The sequence below is a fragment of the Chlamydotis macqueenii genome, chromosome 22 (genome assembly GCF_036417535.1).
Source record: "Chlamydotis macqueenii isolate bChlMac1 chromosome 22, bChlMac1.mat, whole genome shotgun sequence".
Taxonomy (NCBI): domain Eukaryota; kingdom Metazoa; phylum Chordata; class Aves; order Otidiformes; family Otididae; genus Chlamydotis; species Chlamydotis macqueenii.
This window is the reverse complement of record NC_141577.1, coordinates 6972152-6993332: the sequence shown is the minus strand read 5'-3', so window position 1 is coordinate 6993332 and position 21181 is coordinate 6972152. Positions and strand designations below refer to the sequence as shown.

The window sequence follows — 21181 nt, the reverse complement described above, 5'->3', positions numbered from 1 at the left end:
ACCACCCGCCATCTGCCTCCGGCCGCCCTCGGCGCGGCCACGCGCTCAGCACCGCTGCCCGGCACGGGGCCAGGAGCTGCAACACACCGCACGGACATGGCCTCACCTACCCTGGCAGCATCAGCCCTCTGGGTTTCACCGGGGTTTTACCCACGGCCACTGCTCTGGTAATAGACAGCTGATGGTATCTGCGATTTTTTTTTCTTTTTTTTTGGAGATGGGCTTTCCCAAAAAAAATGCAGCCCACGTTCAGCTCTGTCCCACCACGCCCTAGCCTACAAGGGAGGCACAAGATCAGCCATCCTCCAGCAAGACAAGGCTTTTTTTCTTCCAAGCTTCAACTAAGCAGGTGCTCCCAGAGAGCTGAGGAGATTGGAAAGGCTCAATCATGATTTATCACCAGAAAAAGGTGGGCTCCAAGCCCAAAAGCCAAGTCTCCTTGAGCTCACATCCCCTCTCCAGGCAGAGAGCAATACAGCAAGCACGTGGAAGCAGCAGGCGTACGATGAATTGAGACTTTGGTCGATTCTGATTACCAGTTTAATTGCCTTCACATTTTTTTTTGTGTGTGGTCATCTCACACTTTTAATTACTGCAAGAGAAAGCGCTGCCCTGCCTCCTCTCGCCCTCCTGCTTCCAGCCTTCCTCGCTTCCGAAACTGTAACGGATTTAAGAGCTGGGATTACAATTTAACACCAGCTGAGCGAACAGAGGTTAAGCTTGAGTGAATAAAAAAATTGTATTATAGAACTTCAGACTATTAAATGGGAAAAAACCGGAATGAAGAAAATTAGGGAAGACGCTAAGAAAAGCAGCATTTAAAAGATTAAGCTGGGAGGGGTTTTTTTAATGCAAGCTCAAAAGATTAAGTCCACATTTTTCCAAAAGATGGTGATTTTGTGTGGCCTTGATACATGCTGTGCCCAACTCATTAAATCATGAAGAGGCTTGGTTTCTGCCACTCCCGAACAGCTAGGGCCCTTCGTGTAGTCCCAACAGGACCAAAAAAACCAGGCCCATCAAAACCCATGAGTTGAAACTCTCTCTTGGGAGCGGATCAGAGAAAGCGGCCCTTGGAGCCAGGTTGGCATCAGCCTTCTTCAAATGTGTGGTCTGCCCTTTACAGCATCCTCATCCTCCACAGCCAGGAGGGACCCAAGAAATGGGCAGACGCACGCACACATACTCTCACTCTACACCATCTGCCTTTCAGCATCACCATCCAATAAATTCAGGAGGACCATCTTCTCCAACCTAAAAGATCCAAAACGATGCAGCCCAGAAGGCCAACCGCATCCTGGGCTGCATCAGGAGGAGCGTGGCCAGCAGGTCAAGGGAGGGGATTCTGCCCCTCTACTCTGCCCTGGTGAGACCCCACCTGGAGTACTGTGTCCAGCTCTGGAGCCCCCAACATCAGAAGGACATGGACCAGTTGGAGAGGGTCCAGAGGAGGCCACAAAGATGATGAGAAGGCTGGAGCAGCTCTGCTGTGAGGCCAGGCTGAGAGAGCTGGGGCTGTTCAGCCTGGAGAAGAGGAGGCTCCGGGGAGACCTTAGAGTAGCCTTCCAGTGCCTAAAGGGGGCTGCAGGAAAGATGGGGAGAGGCTGTTTAGCAGGGCCTGGTGTGATAGGACGAGGGGTAATGGTTTTAAAATAGAGGGAGGTAGATTTAGATTAGATATTAGGAAAAATTTTTTACACTGAGGGTGGTGGAATGCTGACCCAGGCTGCCCAGAGAGGTGGTGGATGCCCCATCCCTGGAAACATTCCAGGCCAGGTTGGACGGGGCTCTGACCTGGTTGGGGATGTCCCTGCTCCTTGCAGGGGGGTTGGACTAGATGACCTTTGAAGGTCCCTTCCAACTCTAACCATTCTATGATTCTATGATTCTATGATTCAATTTGGAGGCTGACATCTCTACAATGGGTATTTGGAGCTGCCCTGTGCACAGGGGCTCTGCTCCCTGTCCTGAAGGAAAACCAGGTCAGCGTTTTGGGTCACCATCCCTGCGCTGCACACCCCAAGGGAGCGTAGCCCAAACCTCACACCTCCACAGGTGCTAAGTCCCATCCCACCGTCAAATGCAGTGCAATGAACATTTACAGGGATTTCATTTCATATATCTATAACTGTGTATGTATGTAAGTGTATAGATATATTTAAAAATACGCATTTGGCCTCTCAAATTCCTAACACAAAGCAGCTCTGCTGTCTTGTAGCCCCCATCAGGGTCATAAAGCCCTAAATCCACCAACACCCTGAGAGGACAAAGTGTCACTGTGTCTGCACAGGTTAATTCATGATGCAACAGAGCCAAAACAACTGGGTTTGGGTTTTTTTTCCATTTTCTCATTTAAATTGCTCTAAGAACAAAGCCAAGGTCTCCATGGGACACCATCGAGATCGCAACCATCACGAAAACAAAGCTCCTTGACTGCATCGCAAACGGCGCTCCAGCTAATTAAAAGCAAAGACATTGAAATATCTAATTGACTTTTCTGCGCAGAGAGCTTGCTCCAAAAAACTCAAGCCTTTCTAGAAGGCACAGTTGGGCTCTGGATCAGGCCCTGCTGCTCCGAACCTTGGGCAGCCTCAGAGGGGAACCACTGCGCTTGGGTGAGGACGGCTCCCGGCATCTTTTGCTCTCAGGCTCCTCGGTGCCCTGTGGGTTAGACTGGAATTTAAGCAACAACAAAAGAAACATGAACAATCAATCCTGGGTCTTGCAAAAGAGATGTAGCAGCCAACCTGCCCTGGGGCTGACCGACGGAGAGCCACGGCTCTGCCTCACCTTCCTCACCTGCTGGGTGCCAGTGGCCTGGCAGGGACCCCTGCCCGACCGCGCAAGGGGATATCAAACTGCCTCTGCTCTGCAGTTCTTTTGTTAGGCTGCGTCTCACACCTCGTTGAGCTTTGTGAGATGTTATCCCAGCTGGAGGAACTGGGGAGAGGATTTAGCTTCTCCATTTCCAACTCCTCTCCCTGCCAACTCCCCACCACGCAATGTCCCGCTCCATTTTAAAATCAGTGCCGGCGGTCGTGCTGCGCAAGCTGAGTTTTATTGGTCACAGTGAAAACCCAGCAAAAGCAAGGTCCCAACTCCAGCAAACCCCTCAGCGGCCGGCGACAAGCGGTTTCGGTAGATTTAAGGTCTCTGGCTGTTTACAGCAATGCGGTGAAGCGAGGTCGTGGCAGGAGGGGAGCAGCATGAGATACCCCAAAAAAACCAAACCTGCTCCACAAACTCTCCAAAGAGTTGATTGAAAGAGATCATTTCCAGCGTACTGGCCATGTTTATATCTACTTTTTTTTTCTCCACTCTAAGAGCAAACCCCAGGGCATCAGGTATTCCAGCCCCTTGTGCTTTTTTCAAGGTTCGAAGCGTATTTGAGAGTCGCGTTCTCTCTTCAAACAGAAGCAGGGAGCAAGGTAATTCCTGCAAAGCAACCAACCCCATTCAAAAAGAAAATAAAAAATAACAAGGAGAGGGAAAGAAACTTCCCTCCTTTCCAAAGGGAAAAAAAAAAAAAAGGAAGATAAATCCAAACCAACCCCCCTGCGCCCAGGGCTGGTAGAAGGTGTCCGGATCCCAGAGTCTGTTGTGTTGGTGGGAAAAGCCCAGTGACCTCCAGCTGCCATCAGCTGCCTGACCACTCCATCCCGCGCTCGCCAGGACGTTCCCTGGGCATGGGATCCTCAGCATTGGCTCCTTGTCCCGTTCCTGTTGCAGAAAGGCCAGCGGTACTCGGTCTGAACTTGGCGATGCTCTGGCCGCTTGATTTTTCATCATGCCGAAGATATGTTTTCTCCTTTAGCTGCTGCGGAATTTGCTTTTTAAATTCACAGTCTGATCCAAAAAAGAGGGGGGGGGGAGAAAGAGAGAAACTGGATGAAGTAGAGGAGGAGGGAGAGTTTGGAGTGGGGAGGGAGAGAGCGCGAGGCACACCAGGCTCTCCTTCTAAGCGTAAAACTCCTCCTGCTTGTCGGGCTTCTGGTACGTGACATTGGCTTGCTTGGGCTCCTCCAGCGTGTAACTGCCCTCGTCCTTCTTCTTCATGCGGTAGATGAGCAGCATGACGAGGAAGGCAGCAAAGAGGGCTCCCACGACACCACCCACGATCACCGCTGCAACACAGAGAAGTGGCACGGCCGTCAGCACTGCACCACAGCCCCAGCCTGGCTTTTGGCACAAATAACTGGGGGGGGAGCATTCTGGATTTCAGCTTGGTTTCGTGCTTTGCAAGTTTGCGAGCAACTTCTCCCCTGAAATCTCTGGTTGGGAAAACTGGAAATGAGGGTGAGGGGCTAACGCAATCCCAGGATTCAAGGAGCTTCAACAAGTTCCCGAGGGACACTGGCACCTCTGCGCCATCTCTGATGTCCCCTGGCTGGGACAAGCAGCCCTCCCAGGGCATCTCCTCTCCTCCCCTGCAGTCAGAGGTGGCCTGGTGGCATTCAGCCAGCACATCTTTCTACTAACATCCTATTTTTGTCCTGGAATCCCATCTTAGCAAAAGCCAATTGTGCACAGCCCTGCATTCCCCTGGCAAAGACACAAAGACCCCTGGGAACACTCCACAGGCCCTGGAGCTATTTTGGCAGGTGAGTGTGGGTTATCCCAGGCTGGACACTTCCCCAATGCCCTGCCAAAGACCAGCTCCTCTCCTGGGGCACAGACAGCTCAGTCTGTCCCCACTCCAAACATACCAGCTCTTCCCCAACAAGCCCACGGCCTCTGGTCTCACCTATCAACACTTCTTTCCTCTCCAGGATGTTTTTCTGGGGGAGCTGAGCAGCTGAGTTGCCAGAGTCTATCGTGTTGTCGATCAGCCCTGGCTCCACGTTCTTGCCCAGCCCAGGTCCCGACGGCGGAGTCACCACAGCCATCACCTCGTTACCGAGCTCAGGACGAGTCGTCTCTTCCTCCTCTCGGATCTCAAAGTCCCCACTGGGGCCGCTGCTGATCGGGACCTCCAGCTGGTTGTCAAGGACTGTCGTCACCTCCCCTGGCTCCATCTGGGAGAAAGGACAAGATGGAGCAGGGGACAAGGACCAAAGGCTGGGCCCTGCCTCCAGCAGCTCCGAGTGTGCAGAGGAAGGACATCACAGCAGCCACAGGGTGGCCTTCTCAGCAGGGAACATGGTGGAATAACACTGGGGTTTCCCTCCCCTGTGTCACTGAAGTGGGTGGTTATACTGCAGCCAGCATTACAACCTCACATCCTGATGGTCACCACTGTGGCTGAGCTGGACCATCCTTGTTTGTCACCATCCCAGGTGCCCACGAGATGCGCAAACTCTCACCTGTTCCCTGCAGCTTCCCCTAAAGAGAGCCCCACATCCCAGACCCTCATTTGAGTGGCCAGCCTAGACCAACGGCTGGCTGCAGCATATCACAGATGCCTCCTTGCTAGACATGAAGTGATGCAACCATTTGTGCTACAGCAACAGAGTAATTGTAAGGATCGGCTGCCACTGGATGAGCCCCGGGAGGTCCTTTCCCTCTACATTTTTTCCCTTCAATCTGCTCTGATGGTTACGGCCTTGCAGCACAGGGCAGGAAAGGGAAGATGGGTTCTTCCCACCACATGAGTCCAGTCCAGCTCCCTGCTGTGGTCCCTGACCAAGTACCCTTGGCAAGGAGGCAAACCCAGCCTGGACAGCAAACATGGGCAATTCTATGCCACTCCAGGCCAACTCATTGCCTCCTGTCCATCCCCACACCTGCAGCTCCCTCAGGGCCAACGCCCCCCTGACCTTCCCTGCTACACGTCCATGTGCTGAGCTGGTCCACACCAAGCATCCCTGAGCAAAACCTCCCGGGATCCCTCCTTTGCAGGACAAACGGCTCCCCTGGGACATTACAAATCGGGATGAGGAAAGAGCTCGACGGGCCGAAGCCAGGGTGGATGAGGAGGAGCCCTTTCCATGACACACTGCCCCCGGCGCGAGCGCATTGCTCGCTGTTTCCCACAAGCAGGCATTTTAGTGACAGAGATTAATTGAAGGTCAGGGAGAGCCCAGAGCGCCACACATACACGGCAAAGAGGGACTAGTTGAGACAAATCACTCCACCTTTCAGTCAAAGCGGTTTGCAAAGGGCCCCTGAGGGGCTTTGAGCAAGAGATGGATCAGTGGATTAAACTCCCTGCTCAGGACACCCAATGGACTGGAAATGCACCATCAAGCTGTAATTGCGGAGCATTTGGGCCTCCCACTGACGGGCTGCGAGCTGGGAAACAGTACAATGAGCCCAGGCCCCAAACCCAGAGGAGAGCCGCTCTTTCCCCGTGGGGCAGTGGTACCTCAGCCCTGCTCCCCTCCTGCCTGGGGAAGCTCCTCTGGAGCAGCTGGGCATGGCCGAGTCTGGGGCACTGGAGACGCGAGGCATACCCCTGTGTGTCCCCCATCGGCTCTCGCGCCAGCCCCATGACCACGCTCTGCCCATGCTAAACCCCCTACCCTTTAATCTCCCCTCTCCAGCTCCCCAGATGTTCCACTCTCTGCAGAGCTGGGAAGAGCCCAGTCTGGCTTGACCTCCCTCTGAGCAACCAGGTCAGGGCAGATCCACCCCAAAGGCTTCCCGTCACCATTGCATGACTTCAAACATGGCCCGTGAGCCCTTTAGCAGGTGAGAAGGGCTCTTGCCTCCTACCTGGGGGGCTTCTGTGGGAGGCAGCGTGGTAGGACTGGGTGGCAAGGCAGTGCTTTTTTCTGTGAGGTCTGCAGTCCTGGAGGTGCTTGGTTTTGGCAGGGACCTGGGCTTGGCTGTGCTGGTGGGGACAAGTCGTGATGTGGCCACCTCTGTCGGAGTGCTGCTTTCGAGGATGGAGGTGGTGGGTGTCTCCAGGGTGGTGGCCCGAGTGGTGGCTGCCTTGGTGACAAAGTGGGGCAGGAACCTCCGGACGGTGGTGGGCTTGGCAGTGGCCATGGTGGTGCTGGTGGTGGTTGTGGCTGCAGTGGTGGTGGTGGTGGTGGTCTGCGTCGTGGTAGGGGAGTCGCTGGTAGTGGTACTGGTGGTGGTGGCTTTCCAACTGGGGATCGCTGGTGTCTCTGTCATCCTGGGGATATATAAGACGCTGGTCGTCTGCTCGGGGGTGGTGTCCTCAGCAGGGAATGGTTCAAAGGGGGTTGCCACAGGCTGCACCGAGGTGATGGGCAGCACAGCCGCCGTGGTGGGGAGTGTGACGGACATGTCTGTGGTGAGGCTCACCACTGTCTCAAGCCCCGACTCCTGCTCAAAATCTGAAAGAGGGGTAGAAGAGCAAAGGGTGAAGCTGCTGCTGCCCCAGTGTTTCCCAGGGCTGACATGCCTCTGGCCTCACCCCCCCAAAAAAATGAGAGCATGGACTGGTTCCAGGCTCAGCATAAACCAAGGGCTGCAAGCTCCCATGTGGTGGCCAAAACCCCTCTCTGGGGTCAATGAAATCTCTATAACATGGCACGTGCTATTATACTGGGGAAGGGATAATCCTGCCCAGGAGGGCCAGAGACTGAAATGGGACATGGAGTCACCTGAGGCCAACCTTTGGGACAGGTGCCTTTGCTTTTGTCTAGGAGAAGTCAAGAGGGCAGCTCCAGACATGGAAAAGGGGTGATCCCCTCCCTCACATCCCATGGCAGATCATTCTCCAGTTCCACCAATACCCACAGCCAGGCTCCCCAGGGACCCCTCCCCAGGAGCCCCACAGTTACTTACACCCTGAGCCAGAGCCTGAGTAGACATCGTCCAGTTCATCATCCCCAAAGGGGTCATCGTCCCCGGAGCCCTCCAAGTCCACGGGTCTCTCGTAGTTCTCATTGCGCCAGCGCTGAGCCTGCAGCCGAGCAGGGAGAGACGCGTGAGCAGACCCAGCCTGACTGAACCGAGCCTGGTCCCTGCCCCGACGCCGCTGGGCAGCCCTCACAGGGCAACGCACAGGCTACATGGGCCAGGAGAAACAAGAGCAAGGGAGAGGAGCACAGGCAGCGCTCTCCAGCTGAACCACTCAGAACCGTATTTTTATTTTTTTTTTCTTCAAAACATTTTGCTGTTGCAAATCTTTCAGACAGGCTGACATTTTGTGGAGAGCTCAGATTGCCTCCAATAACATTTCCCATGGAAATGAGTCCTCTGGAAAAAAAGGAGCTGGGGGGGGAACCAACAACTGCTTTTGGAAACTGTTAGAAAAAAATATCAGTTTGGTCCTCCAGCTCGCTGTTGTTTCATTTTGGATGATTTCATGCAATTCCTGGCACAGGTGTGACAGTAACACAGCCTATCAGCTGCCATCACTTGCAAAGTGATATCAAACAGCATCAGGCTTCAAATATTCCACCGCTCTGCAGCGCTGCTAAAACTTGAAGAGCCCTTGCTAGTAGGGCTCTGAAACATCTCATTTGGCAGATCAAAGCATTGCCTGTTTGTGTTGCAAGGAAACGGTTTGACACTTCATTACAACCCAAACACGGAGGCTTTGATCTGCAAGATAGCATCAGATGTTCCAAGATGTAACAAGCCAGGTTAGCACTTAAATTTAAAATAAAGGGGGAGAAGGGTCCCCTCCACCTTGTAGAGCATTTTACCACTTGAGGACGGCCTCAAGTTTCTTTGTTTTCATCCTAGATTGGAACAAGGAGTTTTGAAAAGTCAGGAGGTCCCATGACATAGAAATGTGGGCCTTAACTTGCATTCTGTCCCTGCATCTCTTCTCCTGGCGCCCGTGGGCTGGCAGGGCAGAAAACTTGGCAGTGTCCAGCCGCAGCGAGATGCTCAGGGCCCGGAGGTGGGAGGGCTGCGCAAGGATCGCTGCTGCGGGGCCCAAGCCGAGGAGATATCTGCTGAGCAAACCCTGCCTGTGCAGTCACTTGGGCCCCACAGATGTGCCTCTTGTGTCACACGCTCAGGGTGACAGCGTGAGCACGTTCCTGGGGACATAAATCTCTCAGGAAGGTCAAGGGGAGTTGGGCTTTTAAGTGTCTGCCTCTCCTGAAAGTGCTGCTGAGCCTTTCCAAGCTGGATCGATTCCTTTATCTCCAGCGGCAGCAGCGCTCTCCCCTCTCACTGCAGCTGCTGGTTGTGTGCCCTGCCAGTCTCCAACCCACCGTGCGCTTTCCAAAGCACCAGGAATCATAGAATCATAGAATCACAGACTGGTTTGGGTGGGAAGGGACCTTTAAAGTCCACCCAGTCCAACCCCCCTGCAAGGAGCAGGGACATCTCCAACCAGATCAGGTTGCTCAGAGCCCCATCCAACCTGGCCTGGAATGTTTCCAGGGATGGGGCATCCACCACCTCTCTGGGCAACCTGGGCCAGTGTCCCACCACCCTCAGCGTAAAGAATTTCTTCCTAATATCCAATCTGAATCTCCTTCCCTCTATTTTTAAAACCATTACCCCTCGGCCTGTCACACCAGGCCCTGCTGAAGAGTTTCCCCCCATGTTTCCTGCAGGCCCCATTTAGGCACTGGAAGGCCCAAAGGGGGCCGACAGGAAAGATGGGCTACAGGAAAGATGGAAGATTCAGTCTTTGCCCCAGAGTTAATGTACCATCCTGGAGCTTCAAATTTGCTGTCGCCGGCAGCTCACTGATGAAGTTGGTCATTCCCCAGAATTAATCCGGAGGGAACCGGGAATGGCATGGCCCCTTGCCGAGGCACAGAGGCCAAACCCCACCGCAGCACGAGGCTGAGGATGGAGGGATGTGCTCTGAACGTAGGAGTGGGCACTGATTAACCCTGCAGAGATGCTGGCAAGCCCAGCAATGGCCACGGTGCTGGGAAGACAGCCTGGAGAGAGGAGGGAGCAGGAGAGATGGGATGAGAGAGGAGCCCAGGCTGGAGCAGGTTTGCCGGCAGGACTTGTGACCCCACAGGGGACCCGCGCTGGAGCAGCCTGTTCCTGTGGGACTGCACGCCATGGGAAGGACTCACGCCGGAGAAGTGTGTGGAGGACTGTCTCCTGTGGGAGGGACGCCTGGCCGGAGCAGGGGAAGAGTGTGAGGAGGAAGGAGCGGTAGGGACAGTGTGGGATGAACCCACCACAACCCCCATCACCCATCCCCGTGAGCCGCTGGAGGGGAGGAGGGATAGAAATTGGGAGTAAAATAGAGCCTGGGAATAAGGGAGAGATGAGGGGAAGGTGTTTTAAGATTTAGTTTTTTATTTTCTTGTTACCCTACTCTGATTTTGATTGGTAATAAATTAAACTGATTTGCTCATGAGGGTAATTGCTGAGCAATTTCCCTGTCCCTATCTCAGCCCCTCTCATTTTATTTCCTCTCCCCTGTCCAGCTGAGGAGGGGAGCGACAGAGCAGCTTTGGTGGGCACCAGTGGGTGACAAGTAAGATGAGCTCTGTGTCGTCAAATGATTTTAAATAATCCTTTGCTCTGATCTAGGGAGGAACACGCATCACCTTCTGGAGACGAGGTGGTAAAAAGTAGGGAAAAACTGAAACACCAAGGACCAGTGCAAGAGATTTTTGCTAAATAAGTGACATCTCGCCTATAAACTGCTGTGCAACAACAAAATAAATAAAATGCAGTAACAAAAGATAGTCCAGGGGGAAGGCAGTGGAGAGACATAAAAGACCCGAAGAATCACCTTTGGATTCACCGTGCAGGTTTTCCATGACTCCCCAGTACCAACTCCAAAACCTCTGGGGCAAAGTCCCTCCTGGGTCAGCAGGACAAAGCTGTGGAGCTACGGGGCTCACTCACTTTGAGATGGGCTCTCCAGGATTTTTCTGTCCCTGTGACCAGTGCAGGGAAGCCAAGTACCAGGAGATCCCGGGGGACAGGCAGGGGCTGGTTCAGTGCCTTTTGAAGGCTGATGGGATGCACTACTCTTGGGAGCCCTTAAATTACGAAACAGGCCACCAAAAGTGACGGGAGGGCAGGGAAAAACAGTAAGGTTTGAGGGGTGGGAAGAAGAAACATCTGGAGTTGCTTTTCTTTTCCTTTGGATTTTTTTACACCAACAATATTAAGGGTCACCAAGAAATGAGGAGACCACAGGGCTGGCACTCCCCAGACCACCCCCACCCCTGCCAGCTAACCCCTGCGAGATCCCTGCAGACCAGATTCCCTCTGCGTGACCCGCAAAGCCTCCCCGTAATGGGAGCCACATGGCCTAACTCCGTCAAGCCCGTTTCTCCCTTAAATTGGAACCAGATGAGACAGCTCCAGCCACCGACTCCCCAGCTCCCCATCCTCAGACCAGGAAACGAAAACGGAAGTGTGTGGCCCCAGCATGCCCCACCAGCCCCCATCCATCCATCTCACGGAGCCAGCGCAAGGCCTGGATCCGCTTTGCCCAGGAGAAGGGCCTGGAGCGATGCAGTGAGGGCAAATGGGTAGACGCCGGTGAGAATTGCCCGGTCCCAAATCCAAAAGCAGACCTTCCCATGAGAATAACACCCTCATGTTTTGCTCAGACGGCAACCGAGCCCAGGACCCCCCTGCTCAGCACATGGCCAGGGAGGAGACCCCAGGCACCACCACCCAGCTCCAACATCTTTCCAGGGTCACCAGCCGGTGCTGTGCTCCAACCCACAGCATACAGCTCCCCGACACGATGTTGGAGCGTGAGTCTTTCCTCTGGTTCTGCCTCCTCCCCAAATCCGCACCCGCTGCGCTGTCCCTACACCATCGCTCCCTCCAGGTTGAGGGAGCAGGATCCGTGCCACGGCCCCACGGGGACCCGTCTCCCAGAGCCACTGACTGCAGCAGGAACAACTTCACAGCAATAAAACACCTCGCAGGGCCAAAACGCGCTCTTCAGAGACAGCTCCGCTGACGTGAGAGACGTCTCTCCCACGCTGGCCCCTCACATGCCAGCCTGCAGCAGAGCAGAGATGTTCTCAGCCTGGTTTTGCCCTCAGTGGGTTCCAGAGGATCGGCAACCACCAGTTGAGTTTATACCGAGGAGGAACTGCAGCAGCACAGCCCCAGCTGCCGCCTGGCCAGCTCGGTGCATGTAATACCAGCTCCTGCAGAGCCCGGCACCATGCTGCACTGCAATATTCACCAAGCAGCAACGTTCTTGCTGCACAGGGGAGGTGAAACCGGGACCTAAAGCGGGATGGCAGAGTTGCCCTTGTCTTCCTTGTCCGCAAGTCTCCAGAGGCTGCTCCTGAGCCGCTCCCGCATGCAAGGGGAGCTGGCGATACAAAACTACGGCAAGCAGTGTTGGATGCTGGACGATCCTTTGCTCCTCTCCAGCGTCCTTCATGCTAGGATTGCATTCGCCCGATGTAAAACCCTAAGTAACCCCACAGCCAGGACCAGCATGGGGGGGACCCCTGACTGCCATAAGCACAGCCCTGGCCCGCCAAGCTTCACAAAGATTTATTTAAAAGACTTGTCAAACCTCTTCAGGTGTTCCCGGTGCGGGGGGCGGGGGGTGTTTGGGACACGGCTGTTCCCAAAAATAAAAGTCCCTGTGCTGCTCTGCTCCTGAGGCATTGACGTAAGCCTCCCCCCAGGCAGGCTGCCCCATCTGCAGCCCCGATGGTATTAGGCCAGGCTCATGCAATAAATCTGGGGAACAGTCGGTGTTTATTTGGATTTACTGCTGCTTAGCTCGTTAATGCTCCACATGCACCAAACCCCGCCGTCGTGCACAACCCCGAGCCTCCCCCCAGCATCCAGGGGGCTGCTCCCCCCTTGCACGGCTGGGATGAAGCAGAGAGGAACGGTGATTTTTGCCAGCCTGGAAAATCCCAAATCACACAGGACGGCAGCTCCCACCTCCCCACCTGCCGCTGCCTCCCCCTTCCTCACAGCCTGCATCACAGCAAAGGCACAACTGGCTGGATTTGTCCCAAAATAGAAACCTCACTCGCGGTGGCACGGGCTGTCCCCACCTCGCTGAGGAGGGACAGGGCTGTCACCCCGGCGCTGGGCTGCGAAGCCCGAGCAGCCACCGAGGATGGCCAGCCCCGAGAGAGGGTTTCCCACGGGGAATTTTGTGCCTTCCTGGGGCTGGGAGTCACGCAAGCTGCATCCTCACCCTGGATGAACCTCCTCCCATGGTCGGGGTGCGGCGACCAGCCCATGGGGCTCCCAGGTCCTCTGTGCGGCTGTCTCCAGATGTCCAACGCAAAGCTGGGCCAGGTGAGCAGGGAGGAAACCCCCGCATGATGCTCGGCCTGGCGCCGCTGCCCCCGTGTCCCCCGCCAGCCCCTGCTCCACCAAGGGCAGGATGCTGCGGACCACCGATTAGCCCGCTCCAGCCAAGGGACAGCAACTCCCATCCCTGCAATTACAACTCCCCAGCTAATGGCTCTTGGCAGGGGGTTTCATTAGCCAGCTCAGCCCTGCTTCCCCCCCGCCGGGCTTCATTAGGGAAATTAAATCAGGGGTCAAGGTAAAGCTGCTGGAGGCACCGGGGCCCAGATGCCGGCTGGGCCTGGGGAGCTGCATCCCCTTTGGTGATGTCCAAGTCCATGGGAGATGAAAAGGAGCAGGAACGTTTAAATGCACCCCGCGAGGTGCTGGCTCTCCGCCAGGCCATGCTTGGGACCGTCCTGCAGAAAGGGGACCAATCCTGCCACGTCCCTGTGGCTCTGCCCATGAGCTGGTCACTGTCACACCAGCCATGGGGGCAGCCCTGGCCAGGATCCCGCTCTGGATGATCCAGACCCCAACCACCTGCCCTATTTCTAGTCCTGCAATGTCCAAAAAAGTCACGGATCTGCTGCTGTAAAAGCAAGCCCCAGTGTGAAGCAGTCTCCATAGGGCAGGGCCAGAAAGTCAAATTTCAATAAACATTCCTCCAGTGCTCTAAATGACCCCAAATCAGTGCCAGACCCAAAGGATTTGGATGTCAGCAGCTCTGGAGGTGACACAGCCACTACATCAAGCTCAGAGAAGAAAAACATCCCCCGGCTTGATCCCAGAGGGCTCTTTTGCTGCCGCAGGGATGTCACCCGCCCGGCCGCTCGCTGGCCCCTCTGATGCCTCCATTCCATGGCTTGGCTGGACCAGCTGGGAACGGCAGCCAAGGGACTGCAGCAGCGCAAATCACACCCAAATCCTGTGCTAAGAGCCTCGGAAAGCCGGCGAGAGCTCAGGCCCTTTGGCCCAGCACCCTCAGAGCTGAGCAGGGAGATTAGAGTGGCTTCATTCCCTCTCCATCGTCTACACGCATCTAACACACCCAGCACTGCGAACACCCATCTCTCCTTCTCCTCTCCCTTTATCAAGGCGGGTGACACCATTTTACAGGTGGAAAAGTGTAAAATTCGGATAAAGGGTCCTACAGACACACTCAGCCCACCCACAAGCAGCTCTCCACGTACACCAGAGGACTTGGGGACTTAAAAGATGGGGAAACCAAGATACAGAGGAGACCTGCTCGCCACCTCCATGTACGGTACAAACACAATTCGACAGACCCCTCTCCATCTTTGGATGCGTCCTGGGGAACAGGGATCGGCCGCTTTGGGTCTTCCCAAATTCCCTGCACGCCTTTGCTTGCACATCCCTCCTTCACTAGGCAGGGAGAATTAGGGTGCTGTATTTTTTAGGGTGTTCTCACTCCACGGCAGGGCTTTCACAGAGATTCTTAAAATTCCCGCAACCTCCCCGAACATTAAACCCAAAACGTGCTGCTGTTGCAAAAATGATATTCACTGCTGGGTGTCTGCCTTCCCCACCGGGAGGAAGGGAACCTTAAAAACCAATCCATCCTTAACCACAGGGAGAGGCTGGTGAACCTCCCCGGGAAGCTCGCAGGCCCTTTGCCGGTAGCCATCGGCATGGCAACGGTCTCCATGGCAACCACCTCCTCCATGGCGACGCATCCATTGATGGTGTGGGCCGATGGGTGGTGTCCTCCATCACCAGAACTGGGGCTGGTGTCCGCTTCCCTGGGGGTGTGGCGGGGAAGGAGGAATTAAATGGCCTCAGGGGGTGGGCTGAGGTGGGAGAGGGGGAGAACCGCTGCCTCTGGAAGCACCGAGGAGCTCCCAGGGGAGTGATTCGGGTTGGGGGGAGGAATCCCAACTCAAGTCCCGGTATATGCTGTCTGTGGGACTTTGCAGAGGGTCAGAGAGCATCTCCCCACGCCCCAGCAGCCTTGACTGGGATTTATCTGCCCCAGTCTGGGTGGTGGAAGTGATTGAAGGCTGCGGATTTTTCCAGCCCTCCTGGCTGTGGACAGAAGCTTAAGAGTTTTCCCTGAAGGAATCAGAAAGGAAATCAAAAAGGAATAAATCAGGTGGTTTGTAAGGCAGCCGGGATGCAGGCTTGGTCTGTGCCCAGAGCTTGGGCTGGTGGTGATCAGGGCAGAGCTAGGTGGTAAAATCCTTTCCCTGGTACACATCTACAGCTCGTTGGCAGCGTGCATGGAGAGCAGAGCCGAGCAACTCCAGGGCGAAGCAAACCCCCAAAAACCATCGCAGCCTGCAAAGCCCATGTGCCTCCACAACCGAGTCTGGCCACAGCCCCCAGCACCAGGCATGAGGTTTGGGACAGGAAGGCTCCTGCTGCAGGGAGAACTGGCATGGCAAGCTGGGGATGGAGGCAATTTTATGCCATGCTATGGATGTCTGCGGCCACCCAGCAGCCTCTGGCACAACTCCAGGGCACAAGAAGGGGCCAAGGCAGGGGAAGGGATGCATGTGGAGAGCATCAGCAGGGACACAGGGGACCAGCCTGCTCCACATTCCAATGGGTGGGCAGTTCAAGAGGAAAAGGAAGATTGAATCAGTGTAAAATGAGCCTGGAGAATGGGACGGTAGTGCAGGCAAGCACGAGGACTGGGTCGCTCTCCTTGATGTCAAGCAAAGGACCTTGCCCAGGTCTGTGCATCCCATTCCCTGCCACCCTGCTTGCAAAATGAACCGCAAAACCAGAAAACCAAAGCCCTGGTGCTCTTGCTGAAGGTCTGTTTGCATTTCAGCTCAGTGAGACAGCTTTGGGAAGCCCAAACCCCCTGCTCCCAGCAGCAGACCCACAGCCCCGCACGCTGCAAGGCCAAGGGGGGTGGATGAGGTGGGCGGGACAGCACCCTTGGCAGGACAGAGCGACGCGAATGGCGATGGCGGCGTGCAAGAGCCACTGCGGCCCGGAGTGCATCCTCCAAGGGAGATGCCAAACCTGGTCACGTTGGAAAGGTCAGAAACGCGCAGCCAGGGTCAGCAATCCGTCAGGGGCTGCGAGGCATTTTGTCCAGGAAAACGCATTTAAACAGAGAACATATCGCAGGAAAAGCAACGATTATTTCTATGATATTTCCTATGGGATATTTGCAGTTAATTCCCCCTTGAAAGCACCTTTTCGGTGTTTTACACAGAAAACCTTAATAACTCATCCCAACATGTGACTTAGTGATACTATAAACAGTTGAAATAATATTAACTCGCGCATGAAGCTGGAATGAAAACATTATTTCTGAACCCTACAGACTCCACAAGTCTTTTCCCACTACAAAAAAAATCACTGAATTTCCACTCTTCTATCCAAGGCTGCGAGTTAAAAATAAATCTGTTGGAAAGCTGCTCCAGACAGCACCTCAGTGTCGCCGGGACCTGCTGCTTCAGGAAGAGACCCAGCGCGGTCAGCCCTGGCCAAGTTTTTGCCTGGGGACTGGTGCTAGAGGCCACCGAAGTTGCTTGAGTTGGAGATGCCCATGGCAAAGCTGAGGAGGCTGGGCCACTGGAGTTTAGGGGTACAGGATGCTGGTGGAAACTGGGGGCTGATGCTCACAACCAGTGGAGATCCCACTTGCAAGGCACAATGTGAGCTTGGGCAAGCAGCAGCCGGTTATTTTATGTGACTTCATTCTTTCCCAGATTAATTAAGCTGCCGAGTAACAGCTGCCTAAATCCCAGTGCATTTTGATTTAATAGGGCAGTTATTTTATGCAAGTAAAATAATCATTAACATTTACCAAGGAGCAGCAATTATTCTGGCTTCGTATCGATTCTCCGCTGCCAATGCAGGCAACGCCGCGAGGAGCCGGGCTGGATGCAGGCTCTCCCCAAAATTTGCATTTGGCTGCGTACACTCATGAGTGTTTAATCATCACTCGGGGAATATAACGAACCACTGGGTCCAGGTGCCCCGGTCCAGGCTCAGCTCTTCAAACAGCATCTCACCCTCCTCCTTGGGATCCTCTGTCTCCACCATCATTTTTTATCCCAGTTCCTCAATGGATTAGTGCCAGATCCTGCCCCACTACACAATAAATATCCCCAAGCCAGGGCTGGCATGAAAAATAGCAAACCTCCGGATGTAAATTGGCGCTAACACCTCACCTCCCCACAAGCTCTGCTTTTTACCGCCGGGGAGATGGAGGAGAAAAAAAAAACAACAACAAAACCTAAATGCACAAACAGAAGTCCCCACCTCCTGCCACACACGAAATGCCAGACGAAGAGGCACAAAAAAGCCCAGTGAGGCTCTGCCGCGGCGCCTGCACCCCCAGCTCTGCCACCTGCCCTCCTCCTCCCTGCTCTACCTGCCCTTCTCTGCCCTGAAAGCTTCACAGTGCGCTCCAGGCTCATTAATTCCCCTGGGATTGCACATTGCCATGGTGATGCAGGCAGTCCCGGGAGAATCCTGCTCTCCCAGGCACGCTGGGCCACCAGCCATGGATGCCCACAGTGGGTCCCAGCCTTCTGGCTCCATCCACCGTTTCCTTCCCGGGATCGAGAGCTGCCGCCGCCAGCGGGAACTCCCCCCAGTCATTACAGAATTGATTTAATTTGCTCTGCTCCATAATCCTATTGCAGCTTAATGTGCAAAACTGTCTCAAGCTTTTTTCACCTTCCGCAAAGGCGCGTTTCAGAGCTCGCTCCTCTCCCTTAGACTCAGCTCTCCAAAGAGCTGCAAAAGAGGAATTTGTTTATATTTATTTTTTTCCTTGCCCTTCCTCGAGCGCTGGGCCCAGCGGCTGTCGCTGTGGCTGTTCACACCTCCCCGGTGGCCTCTCAGCAGCAGGACGTTGTTAATGGGCGCTTTGGGATTCACACACTCCCTGAGCTGCCTCCTGCTCCTCCGGAGAGACCTAGCAGCACAGACGGGCCCCCGGGAGCGCCCACCCTACCCAGCCTGGGGGAAGATGCTCCCGTGCTCCGTATTCAGGCCGTGGAGCCAGGGTTTGGCCCAAGCAAGCGTCTCAAACATCACCGAGGGGCCGGGAGCTGCGGGCACAGCGCGCTGGCGGCACGCACGGAGGACAAGTCATTGCGTGCCTCAGTTTACCTGCCTGCGAAATAGGTGCAAACAATGCAGGGCAGGGGAAGGGAACAGGCAGGGGCTCCTCCCCCACCCCAGGGGCTCCGGAGGTGACAGCGCATCTCTGCAGAGGGACATCCATGCCCTGCTGTCCCAGCAGCTCGTGTTTCTCTGCTCCCTCAACCCCTGGCTGCCACTCTGGGCTGAAAGTCAGAGTTTCCCCATGTAAAAGGGCAAGCGGCTTCCCGGGGGAGACGGAGAGGCTGCCGGGAGAAATAAGCTCTGTGATGGGGATTATACGACGTTTGTGAGTGCCAGCGAGCTGCAGGAAAGGTTTCCGCCTTCCCCGAGGACCACGGGGGAAGGGCATGATGTCCTCTCCAACCAGAACTTGACCTCCTGTGGTGGGATGATGGCAGGGATGAGCGGGAAGGCAGAGCCGGAGGGGAACGGGTCGGCTCAGGGCTTGGTGCTTTGTTCTGAGGCTTGCTTTAACCTTGCCAGCACCCCAGCGACGATACAGCCTTGCTGTTTCAGCAGATAGTACAAAAATCAAACTGGGACTTGAATGGTGCAGGGGGCCACCGTCACGTTAAAGAGAGGTTAAAACCCCTGTTAGAGGGGTCTGGAGTTTTTCAGCTGTGCAAACATGGTGGTGGCCTCAATTCCATGCTCCAGGACCCAGAGCGTTGACCAAACCTCTTTGCTCTCCCCAGCGGAGATGGAGAGAAAAAGCTCATTTCCAGCCCCCTTTACTGGAAAGGGAAAACCAGAATTTTGCACTTTAAGGCCTCAAAACTAGAAGCACAAAATAACCAAACCCAACTACGCAAGAGCTGTTAAGTCAGACCTGAGACATGAGAGGAGCTCGACGGAAAGTTTCGCACACCCAACATTTTGTCCCATAGAGAAACAAACCCAATGATGAGGAGGCACACGGGTCAGGGAGAACTGGGGAGCTGCACCTCGCTGGAAAGCAGCCTCCTCTCTCCTAATTACTTGCCTAATTACACCCAAGAGGCTTGTGGTGGGGATCTGAACTAATTATTCCCACAACATGACACCTTCAGCATCCTCAAGCTGTTGCCCATCAAGGGTAGAGGTACATCAACAGCTCCCTGGTTCCTTTGGCCTCCTGAGGGGTTTTCTCCAGACCCAAGACCTGGCTGGTTCCTCTCAGAACCTCTCCTCACCAGAGGTTCAGCTCTCGCAAAGCCACCAGCGCCGAGTGCAAGCCCTGTTGAGAGCTGGGTGGTTTTTGGCAACAGGTTGAGCTCCTCCGCGCACCCAAATCTCTCCAGCCAGATGGCTGGGCTGATTACATGCTGCCCAGGTCACCCGAGGGCAATGCTAGCATTTCCACAGGCCCACCGGCTCCCAGGCGAAGAGAAAATATTTACTCTCCCAGCCTCAGATAGGGAAGGAGGGTTTTTTTTTTTCCCCTTTCCACCCTTTTTGAGTCAACAGGAACCCATTCACTTCCCTTCATCATGGCCAGGGAGGGACGGACATGGCGGCTGGAGAAAAGCCACTTCTGTGGACCCAACGCCCGCAAACCCCGTGGAGCAATCACGTCTTTTCAGGTTCAGTTTTTCTTCACAACCCCGGCAGCAGAAAGAAGGGGGGAAAAAAAATAGGTGCTGGGATGGTTTGATGCCCGGCACCTCGGACATTGGCGTCCTTGTTCTCCGCCAGCCACGCTGCACAGCCAGAGCAGGGGAAACCTAATCCCACTCCCTCCCTGCTCGGATTTCCCAGCTCTTCATGTTAAAGCAGTGACGAGGCAGGCAGCAGCGCTAACGAAATATGACGGTGGCGCCAGCCCTGGAGACGCAACGATTGAATGCCTGGCGCATGAAGAGCAAGGCAGGGATGGAGCAGGGTTCTGCACGCACTGTGCTCCCGTCTCCTCCGTTTAGTGCAACCCCTAAGCCAGGGCAGAATCTGGCACGGTTGGGGGAGGGTTAACACTTGTCGAGACCATCCTGAGGACAAGGCCCCAACCCAAAACCCAGGAGGGAGGAGCGCAGAGAATGACTGGGGTGTGGGGATAACGCTGGGGCCATCAGGCTCCCAGTGAGGTGCAGTGATTTCCTGGGACTGATGTGCCACAATCGTTGGGGGAAGGCGCCTGATGTTGGGGTTGTCGAGGCTCAGCACTCGAAAGACATGCAAATGCCAACAGTTGCTTGCTTGATGCTTAAATACCCAAATTTTTTGCACCTTAAAAATACATCACCAGGTGCTAGTGCAGCGAAGGGGGTGTGAAAAGCCCAGCTTGGGCTCCTTGCCAATGGCGAGCGGCTCTCAGCGCACGCGGAAATGCTCTCACCGCCCAGAGTAACCCAATTTCTGCTGTCTCGCTTCATCACTCAGCTCTCCAACAAGAATTAGAGCAGGGTGGGCAGTTCACACCGCACTCCCTGCCCTGCCCGCTGTGCCCGGGGAGGTGACACCACGAAGCAGAGAAAGGCCAGCGGCCCGGGGCCGCATCCTGGCTCTACCCAGCCCCTCTGAGTATGACAGAGGACATCCAGGCCATAAAATTCATTCCATCTGCATTTTTTCCAGTGGCAAAATCGACCTCCAAAAGCGCTCAGGAGCAGGACGGCATTTCGCACCCCCAGCAGATCACCGCTGGATCTCTTCAATTTAGGGGGCAGGGGGGGAAGTATTTCCTCTTTCTAGTCCACACACAAAGAGCCCTCAACCTATATTTATCTGCCCTGAACTTTATCTGCTGCGGTTATTCATCTGGAAATGTAATCAATCTCCCTTCCGACGGCACCGGCCCCTTCAGCTCAGCAGCTGCTCAGCCGCCCTCCCCTCTGCATCCAGAGGCGTTGCGAATCAAACCCGGCATGCGATAAAGAAAAATAAAAATGTCATTTAAAAAACCCAAAAAAAATGCAATTAAAAAAAAAAAAGAAAACATTTTCCTTGTATGGGGCAGCTCATGCATTTGTTAAACCTCTGCCTTTTTGGATGTTGTCCTGTTTTGTACAAAGAGGGAGAA

General features: G+C 54.8%; 1 protein-coding gene across 2 annotated transcripts in view; it reads right to left on the bottom strand.

The window, feature by feature from the left end:
- Positions 1-2326: 2326 nt before the first annotated feature.
- Positions 2327-21181, bottom strand: part of SDC3 (syndecan 3) — a 43261-nt gene continuing 24406 nt past the window's right edge. Inside the window, exons 2-6 of one of the 2 annotated variants that reach the window (XM_086765265.1) lie at positions 7699-7816; positions 6655-7244; positions 4745-5015; positions 3946-4124; positions 2327-3846 (exon numbers count right to left, since the gene is read on the bottom strand). In XM_086765265.1, the coding sequence (XP_086621391.1) occupies positions 3958-4124; positions 4745-5015; positions 6655-7244; positions 7699-7816 (1146 nt within the window). In that variant the 3' untranslated portion in view covers positions 2327-3846; positions 3946-3957. Of the gene's footprint in view, positions 4125-4744; positions 5016-6654; positions 7245-7698; positions 7817-21181 lie in introns of both variants that reach the window. The other variant, XM_086765264.1, reaches the window with a different exon arrangement.